General features: G+C 35.2%; 1 protein-coding gene across 5 annotated transcripts in view; it reads left to right on the top strand.

The window, feature by feature from the left end:
* Positions 1 to 19,917, top strand: part of RPS6KA5 (ribosomal protein S6 kinase A5) — an 82,694-nt gene that overhangs the window by 10,672 nt on the left and 52,105 nt on the right. For 3 of the 5 annotated variants that reach the window (XM_065838257.2, XM_071809556.1, XM_071809559.1), the window contains exons 2-5: positions 1,091 to 1,162; positions 11,666 to 11,884; positions 15,991 to 16,106; positions 17,220 to 17,327. In XM_065838257.2, the coding sequence (XP_065694329.1) occupies positions 1,091 to 1,162; positions 11,666 to 11,884; positions 15,991 to 16,106; positions 17,220 to 17,327 (515 nt within the window). Of the gene's footprint in view, positions 1 to 1,090; positions 1,163 to 1,707; positions 1,770 to 2,214; positions 2,256 to 11,665; positions 11,885 to 15,990; positions 16,107 to 17,219; positions 17,328 to 19,917 lie in introns of those variants that run through there. The other 2 variants (XM_065838258.2, XM_065838260.2) reach the window with 2 other exon arrangements.

The following is a 19,917-nucleotide window of genomic DNA, read 5'->3' as shown; positions in this document are numbered from 1 at the left end:
TGTTGTTCTTTTGGTCAAGAGATCTTTGTGCTGGAAATCCGTGGTGCTGCTATTATAGAAAGCTTTTTGCACATCTTTCCTAAGCCTTTTTTTTTTTTCTTTCTTTTAAATTAGCCTTTAGACATACAGTTTGGCTTTAAGTTGCTCTTTGAGAGGCATTTTTTAGCAGCTGTGCCAGTTTATGCAACTTTTGCTGCTGGATGCTGCATCCTTAATTGAGTTAATAAAACTGCTATGCAGCTGCTCGTTAAAGTGGACCAGGGAACTGAACTTGGTTAAGAGTAATCAGAGTGACTTTTCTGCTTTACTGCTTTTAACCTGGATCAATGAAAGATAGAAAAAATGGGAACTGCATAAAGCTTGCTTTTAGCAGCTTATAAAAGAAAAACAAGACCAAACCGAACAACCCAACAATAACAAATCAAGCCACCACAATTAATTTCTTAAACAGGGCTACTCACTTCCCTGGTTAGAAAAAATGCCCATTAGACAAGGAAAGTACTCAACGTGCTATAGATTTGTGTAAATGTAGAACCTCCTCCTCCTAAAATGTGCAACAACTGGAATAACTTTGTAGCAGCTTAGGTTTTTCCACGCTGGTGGGCTCAACCTCTTTCCTGCTTGATAATAGTGGAGAGTCTTTATAGGTTTTGTAATCCTATATTAAAAGCATGGTTATTTGAGCTCTGATTATGTCATCCCAACTACCATATAATCCAGGAACATGAGAGTATTTGTGGTGCTAGGGCTCAGGGGTGACTGGACTGCTTTCTTTAGAGATTACAGACAAGATGAAACTGAACTGTTTTTGGAAGTGCACAGTGATATGATGAAAGATGGTGTATACAAGCTAGATAGGCTTCAATTATTATTCTGTGATCTTATACCTCCAAGAATACCAGTGGCAGCAAGAAAATTGTTCTCCTTTTGCTTTTTGAGTTAAAAGAATACAATATGCAACTGGAATGTCCTTTTAGTGCTGCTTATTTAATTCATCTGCTAACTTGTTTTTATTGAAGCTATAGTAATGTGTCAGAATGATGTTTTAGTGTACTACATATCTGACATGATTTTTTTTTTTTCCCTTCAGCAAATTTGACAGGACATGCAGAAAAGGTTGGCATTGAAAACTTTGAACTCCTGAAAGTTCTCGGAACAGGGGGTAAGATGCACTATTTTCAAGTTGAATATTGGAAGTGTTACTCTTAAGTATTGTTTTGTATTCTTGCTGAGGTTTTGGTAATTTGAACGTTCTTTAGGAAGATCTTTCACTTTTGTATTACATAGCATAATTTTATTCACTTTTTTCTCACAAATATTTTGCAAAAGTGAAGGCAATGTGTTCTAATTTACAGTGCCTTTGAAGATGTACTTTTTTAAAAAAAAAGTCTTGAGATTGTGACAATTTAATACAGTTTGTGCAAAATCTGATCTAACTTAAGGCGTGATCTTCATAACTTCATTAAATTTTCAGACTATGTTTTCATGAATTTCTGGAAAAAAAGCAGTAGAGTTAATACATTATTGAATAGGACGCTCCACTCTTCAACTATGTTTTAGAGTTGATATTTGCTCTAATCTTGCAACAAACTATAAATCTTTTTCTCCTTTGTTGAAGGGACACACACACGCCAGCAGCCTGTACACAGACCAAAATTAATAGCTTTTATTCTTCTTAGTGTGTTTATGCATTTCTTTTTTTGCCAGTGTTAACATCAGATGCAGTGTTGAGTAGATTGGGATAATCATGAAGGTGGACTATCATCAAGGTCTGTAGAAGTTATAAGTTTTGATTTTCACGTTTGGCTGTCATACAGATTCTTTCATAAATTCATTAAGCCATGGAATCACTTGAGAGTATATTTTTCTGTTTCTGAAGTAAATTTTTTTTGGTATTTAAGTTTAACAGGCTTAACAATTCACCCCTTGGTGTAAAATTATAGTAGTTAGCAGTAGAGGCAGGGAAGCTTAATATTCATAGATATATGATGCATATTCATAGATAGAAAAGCAGCTATGCTGCTTTGAAATGGTCAGTATTGGTCTGAGTGGGGTAGAGAGAGATGAAATTAATTACGCATTTATGTGAAGATGTCTTTCTCCTGCTGATAGAAACATTGGCTGGATTTTTAATTGTATGTGTGTGTATCTGAAAGCTAGTCCCATACCTGATTTTTTTTTTTTTTTCCCTTTTTCCTTGCCACTTCCACTAGTCTGGGATCACAACGTTGCAACTATTGCATTTGGAATATAAAGTAAGTTTTGCTGGTTTCACAGGTGTCAGGCCCCAAGTTCAGACTGGTAGTAGCCTGACCTCCTTCTACTGTCTTTAGGCAGTACCTCTGAAATAGCCCTGTCTTCTTCATGAACAGGATTAGCCAAATATTCGTTACCTGAGATGCTCTTAATCATAGCAGGTAGTCCTTAGGCTCATAATGCAAAGCTACCCTATTCATTCAGGTTAACAGGGTAATTTTTGAGTGACCCCTTTCAGAAAAAGCTATTTCAGTGCATTGACAGTGGGATTGACAGTGTGCATATATGTGAAGAAAAAAAAACTGAGGAAGCATGCCTGTCTTCATCCTGCTCTAGTAGTCACATTGCTCCATAAACATCTTCTGTCTGATCACTTGACAGAGCAGAAGGATCATTTAAGACAAGTCTGCAATAGGAGCCTACTATTCCTAATATTTCTGACTTATGTTACTGTGATTATAGACAGTTTTCTTCATGTTTCTTCTCATTTGGTTAAGATGACTTATTTCACAGTAGAACATTTCAAAGTTTTTGTAAATATTTGATCTGCTGTTACAGAACCACAGAGAATTTGTACACATTGACTCTGCTGTTAGTTTGATAACCTACAAGCCCCTTTGTAAAAATTTAGTTTTTAGGAAGTTCTAGAACTACCTTGTCAATAACAAGAATTGTTGTGCAAAGGCTCCATCTTAAGTATGGAAAACCAACTTAAATGCTGTAGACCTTGCAGTACCTGCTGCATGTGAAAAGTCTGGGGCTATGCATTCAGTTATTTAGCTATCTTACTGACTCTGTCTTTGTTGTGCAATGTACCTTGCTTTTTTCCCCACGACTTCGATAGCAGAGAGATTATTTTTCAAAAACTTCAGAAGACTCTAACCACCTGTTAGCATGCAAATTTTGCTACATCTTCTTAAGTATGTTGTGTCATGAGTTGCAGGGTGCTGTTTAGGCCTGCAACTTCTTGTTCTTATACTTGAATTGAGGTTGGAGGAATGAATATGACTACTCTGACTTCTCAGTTTTTGTACCAGAGTATATTTTTACTTGGGGGAATGAGAAGAAACATACAGGAAGCTGTCTATAATCACAGTAACATAAGTCAGAAATATTTGGAATAGCAGGCTGCTGTTGCGGACTTGTATTAAAAGATACTGTGCAAGAGTAAGGCCTCCTTGAGAACCGTTACTCTCTTGTACAAAACTATTTGTCTGCATTTCAGTTGTCAACCTTAGGCTTGCTCTTACAAAAAGGTGAGAAAAAAGTTCAGAAGACTTCTGTGTTGATAACTAGGAATCTTAATTTTCTTGTTTTGTAGTTTTCATTCTACTGGAGTAAGAAAGGAAATATTTTCTTCAATGTGTGTCTAATTTTTATCTGTGTATAGCTGCCAATCTAATCATGGTGAAGCTAGATGCCATCCTTCTAAACAGAAATGACCTGTTTGCTAGGTTGCAAGTTACAAGTGCTTATTAGATGCCCTTTGCCTTTCAGACAGAAAAAAGTGATAAGTTCATTATTTCAGAAATTTGAAATATATCAAGTATTTTCAAGTGGGGTTGTGTTGGGGGGGTGGCATGTTTGGTTTTTTTTATTTTGTTCTTTCTTTCTCCCTTTGTTTTTAATTGGGGTCTATGGGCAAGGCAGGCTGATTCCTGGGATTTAGAGATCTTTCTGAACAGCCATTGTATCTTCATTTGTAATTTACCTCCAAATTATGGGCAGGATAAGAGAGAATGAGGTGGGGTTTTTTTTGATTTTTGAGGTGTTGGGGCTTTTTGACAATTTTGGGAACTTCCCTGTTTGTTTACACTAGTAAATTCTATGAAGTTGAAGATGGGGCTGAAGGTTGAGGTCATCACAAAAAGTATACTCTTGTTTTTTTTAGGAGCAATTTAAAGAAAAATAAGGAAGAGGGCATCTGATGACTACTGTGTACATGTTGCAGTGTATTTTTAGGGAAGAACTATCTTTACTCTGACAGTGAAAGCTTGATCCTGGTGTGAGCTTTTGGGTATTACTGACATTACTGTAATATAGCTAATGGTAAATAAAAGCTGTAATGCTGTTTTAAAATTCTTCACTGGGGAGTTATGCAGCGTGCAAAGTGTTTTTAAAAGATCTGATACTTAAATGGTCTACAATAATGCAAGGCAGAATATATTGAAACCTCAGAGTCATATTAAGTGATGACTGTAGATGCTATTTTAACTAATTACAATATTTTAAATATAGTCTGCTATGAAGCAACTGGAATAACTAAAGAAGATACTCAAAATATGTTAAATGATACCTTACTTAAGTATATATAGTTGTGGTAGTTTTGTATAGACTTGGTGGTGTGTTTTCAGGCATCAGCAGTGAAGGTTTACTTAAATCTTCGTTTTTAAGTTCAATTTTTTAAAAAGTCAAAAAAAAAAAATTAGAAATAGTATCCTTGGGTACTAATGTTTCTCCTGAGGAAGTAATTTTTTTGTGGTAACATTTTCATACTGTGGCTTAGTGTAATTTTATACTTATTTTCTTTAATTTGCATTTTTCCTTTCTTCCATTCCTTTTTGTCTGGTTTGTTGTTGCACATGCTTTCTCAGTTGGAAGCATGCTTGTTATATTTTGCATTTTGGTGTGAAAAGAATATCATAATACACACGTTCCTCTTCACCGGAGTCTCACAGGAAAAGACAAGGAAGCAGAAACCTAAGTTAGTACCCGTTTAATCGGAGTTGAATCCTTTTATGTTGCATTGAGAGCTATAAATAGAATATATTGCCCCATTGAAGAAATCAGTAACACTTCACATCAGTAAAACAAAATACATGACACTATGCCACTGTTAATAAAACTATTAATAAAGTACTTATTGCTCTCGGAGCAAATTATTGCTTACTTGACTTCTCTGACTCGTGTGTGTTTTAATCAGTATATACTTTCTGAAATTCCAGTCTTTTTGTTCTCATTTAAGTCCTTTTCTCCTGCTGTTTCAGTGCAGCCTTGCTAATTTGGAATTTTCAGATTTCCTGTCCATTGAATTAATGTTTCCAGCTGCCCCTCCTATCTAATGAAAGGTTTTTTTCCTGTGACATAGAAAGCCAGTGTCTATTCTATACAACACGGTTACATTATAGCAAAGTAATCTAGTTGCTTCCCAAAACTGCTGAGGAAACAACAAGAGGAGGTGGCTGTGTTGGTTTGTGTGCCCACTTGGTTTATTCTTTGTAAATGTGGTTTTAAAACAAACAATAAAAATTGTAGAGTGCATTCCAGGTCGCACATTTTTCTACACATAGATTATTCCATTTTTTTCTACTTAACTGTTGTTTCTTCTGATTTTAATAAATGCTGCTTTCATTCAGTCTTTCAACTGTGCTTAAGAGACAGTACAAGTGGTCCCTGAGCATGTCCCCTAATAGTCTGGTCTACTAATTGAACTACAGTCCACTAATGAAAACAAAAAATAATTAGAAACAAGAAGATACCTGCCATATAGAAAAAGAGACTATACATGGTGTTTTGCAATGAAGTGCTTATATGGGAAGGATATTGACCTTGTATGTGGAAGATATTACATAGAATGTAAAGCATATTTATATAAAGGGAAGAAAATTGGTAGGATTAATGTCAGATTTAAGTAAACAGCTCATAAAACTTGTCATACACGAAGGCATAATGAAATTCTGTCTAAGAGGTCGAAGTATTCTGATAGAGACGAGACTGTGAAATTGTTAGAACTTTCAAAATATGTTGAAGAAAATATAAAATGCTATCTCATAAAAGGAGGAGAAAGAAAGAAGTGGGGTTACTGTGCCCAGGAGAGTGAGCCAAAATTAGGGAGCGTCTAAAAATAATTCCAAACTCCAGTCAATGTTTTACTTCAGTTTCTGCTGACTGCAGCCATGGTGAATACTAAATGGAAGGTGGGATGGCTAACTGGAGAGAGAGTTTGGAAATAGGAAATTATTTTTCTCTAAAAAGAGCAGACTGAAAAGAGGGGACTGTGTTCAATCTAAGAACCTGGACAAATTTGTCCTATTCATCCACCACAGAATTTTGAAAGAATCTGGACATGAGATTGGAGATCAGTAGCAGATTCTCACTGGAACTAATGACAGAGGTGGTTGAGTGTAACTGTAAATGCAATCCTACATTTAAGAAGGAACGAAGTAAGAAAGATGTTAGTTGCTCTGACTTCAGCAGCAAATCAAAGCAATTTTGATGAAAATTGCTAACTAAACATGAATGGCATGCTTATCTGGTGGTAGATTGTCCTACGTATGACAGCCTTTTTCTAAAAACTTACTTTTAAAAAGAAAAAAAATTAAACTAAAGGTAAAAAAGCAGAAGCAGCACACAAGCAAAATACAAATAGAACATACATTTCAAGATGTAACTTACCCTCTCCTGTCACTTTCTGCCGTTCTTATTTATCATGTCTCACTTGTTTAATAGGACAGTTCTTGTTTGCGGGGAAATAATAATGTTGAAAAAGGTGCATTGAAGATTCTTGCCTATCTAATATTTAAGTGAAGATGACCAAGAATGTCTCATTTTCATAGGTGGACAATTAAAATACTTGTTCAAAATACTAGCATTTGATCTTTGTTAAGATTTTTGCTTGACTGCTTTTTTTCCCGTTTTTAGCTGCCAGAGCTATATGCCTTTCTGACATTGCTGCATCCCAAACTTTAATTCATATGAACAGAGATCTGCACAGTGAGAGTTCTGCCTCTAAATTCTTTAGGAAGATTAAATCTAAAGATTATTTTAACAATAAAAAATGCAGAGGAAAGAGGTCATTAGGCATATATCATGCGAGAATACAGTAAAAATTATTTATATCATTAAATATTGGTTGCCTTTGAGCCTTTTCCTATTGTTGTCTCATTATTCTTATACTAATAGTAGAAAAGTAATTTAAGACCTGTAGCTGATGTTAACACTTGAAAGCATTGCTTTAAAACCATCTGTATACAAATGTCAAGTTTTGATGGATTTAGAAGTCTGCATAAACCATTCTTTGTGTGATAATAACAATTGCTTGCCTTTTTCTCTGTAAGTTGGCTGACATGATGCAATGACTTAATGTGCTTGCATTTATACAGAAAAGACAAAAAAAAAAAAGCAAAGAATACTTTAGTTTTAATTAATTGTCTTTCAGCAAGTGTGTACTTTGGAGTATTCTAATGACTTGCTGAATTGTTACTTAACGATGGTGTGTATTACTATGAGTGTGTATTCATGAAAAAGGCAGTGGTGAAAGGAAAGTTTAACCAGCAATTATACTATTCTGCCTCACAAATGAAGTGGGAATTTAGTATAAATTGCTGGTATGAAGTCTCTTATTCATCTTACAGGCCTGATATCCATATCAATCTGTATTTGATAATTGCTTTTTTATTTAGTTCAGATTTTTATTTCTCTTATTAAACTGCGAACTCAGTCTGACCTAGTTTATGTATATGTGTATATATATATCTAGCATGGACTATGTAGTCTTTTAGTTCTTCCATCATTCAAAATATTTTTAATGCATTTTGGGGGTATTGAGTGACTGTGTGTGTTTCTTTTTGGGGGATATATTGTTAGCTAATTATTTCTGCCTTGGAAATAGTTGAGATAGCATTAGATTTTGAGAATAAACATTAAAAAGTGACTTTCTGAGAAATTCAAAAAAGCTTTTCTGAAATAAGATTATCAGGTCAGGGTATTCTTGCAGTTAGCTTACATGCCTTCTTCTCCTTGCCGCCACTCAAATGAATTACTTTTGCAGTGTTGTCTTTTAAGTAGATTTCTTGTGATATCAGGGACTCTGGTGTTGAGTATATCATGAGTCATTTGATTAAAATAGTGCTACTTAAGATTTATTCTCATGAAAACTGCTGAGAATCCTCATCATTCTGTCAGTCTTTTCAGATTTCTGAAGAAACAATTTGTACCATGGTAAAGCTCTATGTTGCAAATTCTTCTATTATAACACTGCTATAGTGTCTAAAGATTTCCTTACAGCTATTACACTTACCGATAATTTTCTCCTATGTTTCATGTAAAGCTGTAGTAGGTGCTGTTAATATACTGCTAACATTCCACCACTTAAGGTGCATTGTTGTATGCTTTTATAAAGCATTTTTAAAGATACAGGTAGCCAAGTGTTAAGATCTAGGGGCTTTTGTTGAATTTAGCTTCACTTAATGTTTTCCAACATTTCTGATAAAACTGTTTCCTGGTTACCTAAGGAAACCCCCGTTTCGTGCTCTAGACTGGGCTTTGCAGAGAGGCACAAGGAAGTTCAGTGCCAAGCTCCAGTTGAAAACTGGTAAAAACTAGGGCTGCTCCCTTAAGCAGTTGAAAAATGCCAGCTAAGGCCGTTCTCCATGCTGGTTTTGTTGTGTGTTAGTAGAATGCGGAAGTGTTACCTACTTTTTTGAGAAGTAACTCCTTAAAAAGATGTATCAATAAATAATACTTTTTGAAGCAGCGATTTTAAACCAGTGCTCTGTAGTAAGGGCCTGTTTTTCAGATGCTAAAAATAATTTAACATTCGAGATTGGAAAAATAGATTAATAGCATTAACATTGTGCATATGCCTAACAGTATTACTGTGGTCACATATTATGGTCTATACAGTCTTGAGTTAGATCACTTATGTCTGTACATCGTGACAGGATTTATGGCCCATGCCTGTTTTACTAAGGTAATCTTTTTACATCTATGGTTATCCATTTCTTGATGACCTGCTGGTGACTATTGAGTCAAACTTAAATATACTTGAGATCTCATAACTGAAGTTGGGGAATGTGATATAATACTGAACATCTTGAAAAAAATTGTCTCTGGGTATCTCACATTTGTCTCCCAAAATAGAAAGGTATGTTTATGGTAACCTATTCTGACTCTATTTGCTATTCTTGACAGATACGTTGTGAAAACTTATTTTATGAAAGCTTTTCTTGAGAATAATGGGTTCTATAAAGAAGGCAAGCATGATTCCTTAGTGTGTGATGAGTCAAGTAAAGAACTTCTTAAAAGAATTGTTAGTTAAATGAACAGTATCACTTTTGTATACTGAATGAAGCAAAATTCAGCTGTAGGAAAAAGAAACCCATGTCAGTTGATAATTGAAAATGATTACCTGTCTGTAAAAAACAAAACAAACCAGGAAAATTCTGGAGTTACGCATAGTTACCTGGAGCAGTGTATGCTATAGCATTTTTGAAGACCAACTAAATTTGAGTGTCTTGCATCAGGACAGTATAACCTGTCTAATGTATTTACAGTTTCTCCTTGAGAAAGTTATGTGAAGATAATTATAGGGTTTGGACAAAACACCCAGCTGGTTCAGTGTTCTGACTCTTGTGATGGCTTAAGGAGACCCCACAATAAGATGGGGAGGCACATGTTGGTGTTTTCCTCAGTGACCGTGTGGCAGCCGGCAGTTTGGGGTCTGCCTGAGCCACAGATTCTCTTCTGTGTTTAGCAGCACTTGCCTATGCCCTCCTCTCCCACACGGATTTCTATCTTTTTAAACTCATCTACATTTTTGACTTCTGCAGCATAATGTAACAGTAGTTCTACAGCTTAACCCCTTGTTTGTGTGTTTTCGGCAGTTCTTAATCTTAATGCCTAATGATTTCATTACCTTAGTTATTTTATTTCTAGATATAATGAAAAATTGTTCTTTACTTACCTTCATACTTTTTTTTAAAAAAAATTTTTGACTGTCTAGCACATTTTAAAGTACTCTACTCTTTCAGGCTAAATAAAAAGTATAAGTGTGTTTAGTTTCCTTTATAATTAGAAGAATTATTTTATCCTTTTCTGTATTTTTTTAAGGTTCTCTTATGTTTTTTTTTATGGGGGAAGGGAGCTGGGGACAGAAGAGAGGAGAAACTGATATAGCGTACATCACTCAAGATAGGAGCAGGCAAAGAGTTCATACCACAGCATAAGGGATTTCTGGTTTTGTGTTGAAGGTCTGAGGGACAATATGTTTGTGTCGTTTTTGCCCTTCAGTGCTTCCCTTGAAGTTCTAACATTAGATTTGCTTTTTTTTGATTACCATTGATGTTTTCTCATAGAATTGTCTGTGGTAACTCCAGGTATTTTTTTTCCCTAAGTTATAGCACCATGCGCAATTAGTTATTATACTTCATGTGGATTACTCATTTACTTATTCGGAATTTTATCTGCCATTTTATTTTTCAGCTACTTAACATATTGATGCTGTGGTACAGTTTTCAGCAGTTGATTTCTGTTGAGTGGATAATTTACTAAATCAAGAAAATCACTTTCCTCACTGTTCGTGTATGACTGAAACAGACAGGATGAATTGTTGTGGTGACCTCCTTTCACTAAAAAAGCTGAATGTTTATCTTTAACCTTTTTGTGTTTTATGTACTAATATAGTTCTTGATTCATAAGAGGAGCCCTCTCTTTGCATTCACGATTTAGTGGTTTTAAGACCCTTTTGTAAGGGAACTTGTTAAGTACCTTGGAAATCTAAATAAGTCAATCATATCATTGTTCCTTCCTCCTGATTCCTTTGAGTTATTATTAGTAGAATAATTACTACCATCTACAAAAGTGACTCTCATTCTGGTCACATAGTGTCCCATTTGCATGATTCTAACCTTAATTATTTCTGCAGGTTTGCCTAGTAAAGGTATCAAATTTACTTGTGTACAATTCCCAGAAGCCCTTTTTATTTAAGGAAGGGGGGAAAAAAGTTGACATTCACCACTTATTAGTCCAGTATTGAGTGTATTTTTAACCAAATACGTAAACAGAACACCTAAAGTCAGTAATTTAAGACTCTGGAAAGACTACTTTTTGGTCCTGCTGACTATTTCTTTTAGTGTTTATGTTCAGATAACTTTTCTTTTTGAGATAATTCATCTAGCTTATTCTCATTCAAATCCAGTATGGGAGCCTTAGAAAGTTCTTATGTACTAAATACTGATGGGAAGAATTCATTAGCTTTTCTCTTGTTTTTTGGAACTTCAGTGCTATAAAACTAGTAATGAAAGCACAGTAGTTGTGCAGATATGGGTCGACTGTTTTGAGGACAAAATAATAGCCTCTCTTGTATTCCAAACCCTTGCTAAATTCTAGGTATGGGAGTTTTGGTTATTAAAAGGAAGAAATCATAAGTCTTGAAAATTGTTTTTAAATGCTGAAACTCTGTTTGGTTTTCCCACTCTGGCTGTGTTCAGTCCCGAAGCTCATTTCGTTGAAATTTTGCTCAGAAACGGACAGACTGAAACAAAAAAAAGACGTTCTGGAAGATTTTTGTACTGGATAATTACTGTTTGCTATAACAATGAGTAAATGAAAATAATTATTTAATCCAGACCTGTCGTACAAGTAAGTGACCGTAGGTTTTTTTTTTTCTCCCCACTTTTTCTCTTTTAAGCCTATGGAAAAGTGTTCCTAGTAAGGAAGGTAAGCGGCCATGATGCTGGAAAGCTGTATGCCATGAAAGTACTGAAGAAAGCAACAATAGTTCAAAAAGCCAAAACTACTGAGCACACAAGGACAGAACGACAAGTGTTGGAGCACATTAGGCAATCACCGTTTTTGGTCACGTTACATTATGCCTTCCAGACGGATACAAAGCTTCATCTCATTTTAGGTGAGTAGTTTTCAGGATTCAAGTGTTATGTTAGTGGGGAAAAAAAAAAAACCAACACAACAAACCAAACATATCTTCCTTTTCATCTCCTTAGTGTTTTGTAGGGTGTTTTTTCATGTGGTCATAAGTACTGTTTGTTTGGAGATTGCATGAGAGACTATAGGAAGTAAAATTCTGTTCATCTTCAACAGTGTGTTTGTGGTTTTCCTGTTTGAACTTCAGTATTCTATTCTGACTTGGGGCAGAAGACATGACAAAGTGTCAGTGACTTACATGACCATAAGTACCTAAATCAGAGAAATATTTTCTTGAACTTACTTAGAGGATGAAATTTTGATTTTCACTTTTTTAACCATTATTATATAACCATTATATATAACCACTATATTATTATGTGTTATATACTGCATACTACAATGAATGAAAAAGTTCTTGAACTGTATGAATATGGGCATTAAAGTGATTCAGTTTATATTCTCTGCATACTGCTCTTTTGTTTGCGGCACAGAGGTTGTTGCTAAGGTGGAATCATCAAACATGACTTCATTACTGGTGTTAGTTGGCAGGAAAGAAAAAAAAGAAGTAAGGAACTACTTAAGCAGCAGAGACCCTTCTAGTTCAAACATACTGCACATTTCATTCTTAAGAACACATTGTATATTGTCTTCAGTGTGATGGGTGTTTTCGAAAGGTTGTCATCTATCTGAGAGGACAGGACTACCTGTCACTGTGCTGACTAGTTAGTACGGTGTTTTATCACCGAAATGCTGCAGGTCTCTTTCCTGAACAAATGCGCTCATAATGTGGGTGATGCCAGTTAAAGATGATTGTGCTTTTATTTAATTTTGGCCAAATTCCTCACAGCACTGAATCTACAAGTTGTTGGTATGGCTTGTGGCTGTAAAATGCTGGTGAAAATACTTGTATTGTGGATAGTTTCTTGTTTTATGCATTGAGAGAACTTATCAAAATGAAGTATCATAGTAACTTTTGTAAATCTCCTATTTACAAGAGACACTTGATAATACTGTTGTGTAGCGAGCCTTATTAGAACATTATTAATTCCACTTTTGTCCTTGCCCTTTTGCTTTCCATTTTGATGTGAAGAACCACATCTCTTTGTGTAGCATTTGCAAGGTGGGCAGAAGATAGATCAGGAACTTTCTTATGGTTTTGAGCTTGGATATAACTTCCATATGCACGTGTCTCTCTACTCCTTACCACCATGCTTTTTCAGGACAGTAACGTTTTGGGCAAAGACGCTGAGATTAAGGAGTTATATTCCTTTTGCTTTATTCCCCAGTTTAATTGCCTTTGAAGAGTTCTGTCTTTCTCTGAGAGACGAAGGATTTTTCCTGATAACGAGGAACGTTTACTTCATGAGCTGCAAAAGGGTGTGAAAATCAACTCTAGGCCTCAGTGCTTCATGAAACATTTCCTCCCAAAACTTGTTGTTATGAAACTGTTTGAGTATTGAGATACTTGTATGTTTCAGTCTTTGGATATGAAGAGGCAATCCAAAATGATACAATTTTGTGCTGAAAGTAGAGCTTGTTCATAAGGCTTGGTACCACTCTAAAATTAGAAATATTTTTACTTTTCAGATCAGCAGCAAATTTCTGTTTGGTATTTAAGATGTATCTGTAACAAAAATACAAGCAATTTGTAGAGACTACTTAGAGTGTTATAAAAGAACAGGAAAATGAATGATCACGTTAATGCTTGGATGCAGAATACGTTTTCGTAGTGAATTATTTGAAGAAGTAAATGAGCCTTTAGTTGAAGTACAAGTTTTGCAATTCCTTTTAGCTCGTAACTTCCATTTATTGAACCTTTATTAGCAGGCTGATTTAGAGATTAAATTAATAAATATTTATTAATATTATACGAATCTATATCACTGGCTGTTAATGCTTAGGTAGGTGTTTGATGCACAAACATTAGTTTCATATACTACATTGAGGTAAAACGGGTATCTGAGGAGCTCAAGCTTAAATTGAGTGTTCACTAGGTTCCTTTTGAAAATGGAAGTTGAGAATCTTAATACAATTGTAAGATATTTTTGATAGAATACATTCGAGATCACATTAGAACTAGTTAAAACAAACAAAAAACTACCACAACAAAAACCAAAAAACCCCACTAAAAAAAAACCCCGAAACACACATGCACAAAAATAAACAAACCAAACAAAACAGCAAACCAACCAAAAAAAAAAAAAAAAAACCACCAAAAAACAAAGAACAAACAAACAAACAAAACCACCAAAAACCCTCACACCTGAGATAGATGTAGTTACCTAGAAATAAATACACAGCAATGGAAAACTTAGGTGACAAGAATAATCAGAAGGGCAGAAAAACCTCCTAGATGAAGGGAAAAATAAAAGCTTGACATTATATTCTTATAAGAATCCAAGGGGAAGGGAGCCCAGTAGTTCTGAAGGATATTACATAGTGGATAGTGCAGTCTGGGCACATGCTCACGGTAATACGATGTTAAGATGACGTTTAAAGCAAGAAATTCAAAGCTGATGTGTAATTCAAGGCATTTTGTTCTGTTTTTTACTTCCCCACAAAGTCTACATGCATCTATTCTCAAAATATCAGTTGAGGCCAGAATGATTTTCTTCAACTGGGCTTCACATGCTCCCTGACAAAAAAATAACTCTTTGCTGCAAGTGTTTTTCACTCATTATATAAATCTGTAAATCGCTGATTTAGTTTTGGAGTGTATTTGTTTCAGAGTCTTCTGAATTTTTGGGGAAACCAGTCTCTGGTTTTTGTACCTACCTGTATTTAGTATATGAGCAACACGTCATTTTGGTTTCAAGAGGTTTTGGAATTGGAGCCTCAGTGCAATGTTTAATACAGCTGTGGTTAGTGTTATAACCTGTGTAGAATTAGGCTTGTTTTGCCACTTCTCTGGCAGCTTTGGTTTGTATCTGTCACAGTGTCTGGGAATTCAGTTCTTAGCTCGTACTAAGTTAGCTGTTCTGATTAGAAATACTGTAAAAAATTTACTTCTCTTTGTTTTATCCATGATTAAAAGGACAAAGTTTTTTTTGAAGAAGAAAGCAATTGTAAAATGCAGGTCATTTATACTTTATCTAGATCAGTAAGCATATGAAAAAAATTATAATAATCTTCCTCACGTGGTTTGATTCCGCTAATATTGCTTCCCAAACAGAGAACTGGAGAAAAGAGTTCAGAATGTCTATAATTTCTATATATGCATTCTCCTTCAGAGTATTAACTTACCTGTGATAGGAGTGAACCTTTTAAGTGGATTTATGTATTATACCAAGGAATCTATAGCAACCATATTCAGGAAAGTGCTGAGTAAGAGATTGTGTGGTGTGTTCCCTACTCTGTATATGTAGACCTCAAATACAATGTGAGGGCTGTGGGGTTGCAAATGAATGGCTTTAATGTGTCCTGTGGCATAAACAGCTCTACCTCTGCATTGTTTGTGTTGCAGTGGAGCTCTGTTGTAATCATTACTTTTTTTCATCCTCTGTGGTAAAACCCTTTTGTCATAGCCTGCAAAGAATGAAAGTGTGGTTACCATGAGGGAATGTATGTGGAAATAATCTAACAAATCTCCTCAAGTATGTTTTGCCATCAAAGTTCCCCTTACAAAGGGTAAAACTTTTAATTGCTGTAGCTGATTATTTCACCTAATACCTGTTTTCTGAATTGCCTTTCTCTGTATCAGTCTGCCTTGTTGCTCCTAAGTTTTTCATAAGACTGTACAACTATTCTGTTTGTAGATACCATTTGCACTCTATTCTTTTAATATTCCTAAGTAACTAAAAGACTGGTTTTTGCAAAAAATATTAATCTTTATAAATTACAGATATTAGAGGCTTATTTTATGGTTTTGCTACTTATTTAATGGTACTTATTTAAAAGTTGCTTGTGTTCTTCTGTCACTACTCTAAGAAGGAAATTGAGCATTGTAGAACATGAGATATTACTGAATTAAACAAAGTAAAAGCATCTGATCCCAGAATATCTTATTAAATAACTTTAAGTACCTATTAATATTCCGATAAGAAAATTGTCAGAAAGTGAAATTATAAGTTTCTTTGTTCTACTTTTTAGACTATATAAATGGAGGAGAATTGTTTACTCATCTTTCACACAGAGAGAGATTCTCAGAAAATGAGGTGCAAGTTTACATTGGAGAAATTGTTTTGGCACTTGAACATCTCCACAAGGTAAAGTAACTTTATCCTAGTGCCAATTTACTTGGAACTACAACTATATTCTTTTCACATAATACGAAATTAGTAAGGAGAACTGGTGTCTGTTATGTTTGTTTGTTTGTTTTTTAGATTGTCTTAAATTCAAAATAACTTTATCTAGCAGTGGGACACTAGTTCTATAACTAGAAATACTTCCCAATGTAATGTCTATTCATGTGCACCAGATTAAGGATACAAGTATTTGTCTACACAATGAAGAGTGTTATTGATAAATGATTGTTAGCTTTTACTAATCCATATGAAGTGGAGTATGTCAGCAAAACTAATTTGTAGTCGACATAAATGGTGTTAATATTCCACAACTGTTCAGTTGTCTCAGCTCTGATGCAATTAAACAGAGTTCTGAAATTTTGACACGTGTGACCTTACAGATTCTTCACAAGGAGAGGAGGAGGGGCAGGCACTGATCTCTTCTCTCTGGTGACCAGTGATAGAACCTGAGGCAATGGCAGGAAGATGTGCCAGGGGAGGTTCAGGTTGGACATTAGGAAAAGGTTCTTCACCCAGAGGGTGGTGGAGCCCTGGAACAGGCTCCCCAGGGAGGTGTCACAGCCCCAAGCCTGACAGTGTTCAAGAAGAGACTGGACAACACCCTCAGACACATGGGGTGAACTGTGCGGTTGTCATGTGCAGGGACAGGAGTTGGACTCCATGATGTAGACATGAAAAGTGTTCTGAGAGGTAGTAAGTAGATTTGTAGGCTATTACGAAGTATGAATGTATGGTCTGGAACACTTGACAGAAGCATCCATTTTCATTCTTAATGATAGCTGAACTAAGTTTTGCACTCAACAGCAAGTATACAGTGATTTTTAAATTCAAATGATACAGTATGACCTTTAAATTTTAAGACGTTAATGCACAGTGTAAATTCTGATAATTTTTGTCTCAAAGTTATTTCTTCAAAGGTATTTTAAAATCGTCCTTTTGAGGTGCAACTTTCAGGTGTCAGGTTTACCTTAATAATGGGAGTTTTGCTTGCTTCTTGTTTAAATGCATTCAACAATATCTCCTTGATGTGGTTATACTGTTTTGAAAATGCTTTTTCTTGTGTTTTGTTTGCAGTTGGGGATTATATATCGCGATATAAAACTTGAGAATATTCTCCTTGATTCTGATGGCCACGTGGTGCTGACAGACTTCGGTCTTAGTAAGGAGTTTCTCACTGATGAGGTGAGTATTTGAATCTCCAGCAAGTGTACACAGAATCCAGCAAGATCACAAAGTCAGATGCTGTCTCACTGAAATCATAAACACATTTGAGAGTGGAAAACTGCCTTCTAGACTCTTGCTTCATAGAACAAAATCTGGCAGTGTGTTTTACTGAGTTTTGAGCTTTCAGTTCATTGGTCTTTGGCCTAGCAGTGTTGTCAGACACTTCTGTCTGTTCTAATTTTCCCTGAAATTCCTTCATGCTCCCTTCTGCTGCCCTTTATGTGAAAAAGGAGAGATCCACCTAAGTCACTTAGGTTATCATTTTCAGGTGCCTTTTTAAAGACACTTGACTGTGCTAATACTTTGCAGTGACTAGGCAAATGGTATGCTATGACTCTTTTTATGCTAATAATAATTAATGTATTATTATCTTGTCTCTTTCTCGTCTCTTTGTGTCACTTTTGATAGGCTTAATTGCAAGCTTTTAGGATAAAAGCTTATCTCATATTAAATATGTGCATAGTACCTAACATAGTTATCTTTGACTGTTGACGTTAGTTGTTAATTATTTGTAAGGTACAGTTTTATGTCCAAATATGCTTTTTAGATTTCAGAGAGTCAAAATTGCGCAGTATTTTACTTCTGAGAGAATTTAAAAATTACTATCTTCTGACTTTCACTTTAAGTATCAGAGGTATTGAAATCTGGGACTACAGATGAAAAAGTCTTTGTTAGAGGCAACAGAGGGGTTTTCTAAAAATAGATAACTAGTAGTTTCCTTGAGAATTATTTGCATTTCAAATGGAGTCTAGTAGGATTTGGAAGGTACCATTTTAAGAGAGATAAAATGTTACTTTCTGAAGCAGGGAAATAGTATTGATAATGTAAGTATATTCCTTTTAAATTATAACTTGAAACCAAGAGGAGGTTCAACTGACACGACAAGGGATTAGCAGCAGATTTCCAGACCAGTGCAGGAGAGGAAGTACAGAAGAAATGCAGTTTTCAGCGGGAAAGAACGATAGTACAAGGTGTGGGTAGGGAGAGCAGAATGTGCTCAGAGTTGTGAGAGAAACTGTGCTGGGCACACAAGGCAAAGTGCAGTAAAGGGAATGGTGTTACTGCACCCATGGGAGGGAACAGGAACAGTCCTCCAGCCTTTGAGCCAAAGTTGAAGGAAGCCAAAATCTTCCCTGTAATAACAATGTCTTAATGAATCAGGACCTTCTCTAACTCTCAAAATAGATGGTTTTAGGAAATGTACTTATTTGTCATCTGTGCTCACCTTTGGGATGTCATTTACAAGCAGTGCAAGGAAAGGGGAGGATTTGGATAAGCATCAACAGACACCTGTCTGCTTTTCCCACACTGAGTTGGATTCCTCTTTCTCTGACTCTATTCCATTCTGTTTTCAGTATATACCTCAAAAACCTCTTCATTTAACCATATTTTTTTCTTATTTGCCTTCATATTTTATATTTGTCTTCCCTGTCAAAAAACTCGACATTTCTAGTGTTTCTTTTAAGGCAAAAAGTAATTGCAATTGCATTGTTTGCTTTCAAAATCTAAGAAATCATCTGCACTTGACTACCGTTTTCACGTGTGCTATTGTAATTTGATGACTGAACCTAAACATGATTAGAATGACCCATTTACATCTAGAAATTGTATTGTGTCTTCTGTAGACAATTCAGGTACTACTAGAACACTTATAATTTACATTACAAAAAATACTTAACTTATGCTTCTGAAGCAAGGTACTTACAAGGGGTAAAATTTGCCTGTATAACTGCATAGCTTTGTATCTGTTTTCATGCTCATTGCGTAACACTTTTAAATAAAATTACAAAACCATAAAAGTCAGATAAAAGAGCGTAGTGTTTGGAATTCAATCAGAGCAGTATAGTTTCCTTTCTTTCCCTTTCTTCACACTTCTTCCCTGGTCCACCATGCTTCTTGCAAGAACTTTGCCACTGAGAAACTATACTTATGGAAGTGGAATTTATTCTAGTAATGCCCCCTCTTTGGATTGTATCTGGTGAAACAAGATGTATTAAAGAATGTTAAAAAATTATCAGCAATAAGAAGCATGAACTGTTCAGAATTCTCATCAGAGAGCATACTTTCCTATGTATTTATGAATTTCAGATGGTATGGTAGTTAGGGATACTTGCTAAGAAAATACCATAGTTCAATGTTTTCAATATCACTACTTTTATATTTCCAGGTACCTGAACAAGTATAGAATCTATTAGAAGCTGTTCTAGAATAAAAAGTGTAATATTTCTTGACTATAATAACAATAGCGGATTAATTGACTATTCAACACCAAAGAGCTGGGAAACTGTTTTTTCCTAAGCACTGTGAGTGAAAGGAAGCAAATGCATGTGACTTCTAGGAAAACAGAAACCTATTGATTTCTGCCATGCAGCTACAGAAGCACGAGTGTGAAGAGAGCATTGTCAAGTATCCCTTTGTTTTACAGTTACTGTGTGAAAGTGCTTGTAACATGCAAGAATTACAAATCCAAGCTGAAAGCAGTGTGCTTTTAAGAGCTCTAAAGTGTTTTATACTACTGTTTCACTAAAAACTGAAATTTGTTTTGTAC

Source organism: Patagioenas fasciata, chromosome 5, assembly GCF_037038585.1.
Source record: "Patagioenas fasciata isolate bPatFas1 chromosome 5, bPatFas1.hap1, whole genome shotgun sequence".
In the NCBI taxonomy this organism is placed as follows: Eukaryota; Metazoa; Chordata; class Aves; order Columbiformes; family Columbidae; genus Patagioenas; species Patagioenas fasciata.
This window is presented reverse-complemented; position numbering and strand designations above follow the sequence as displayed.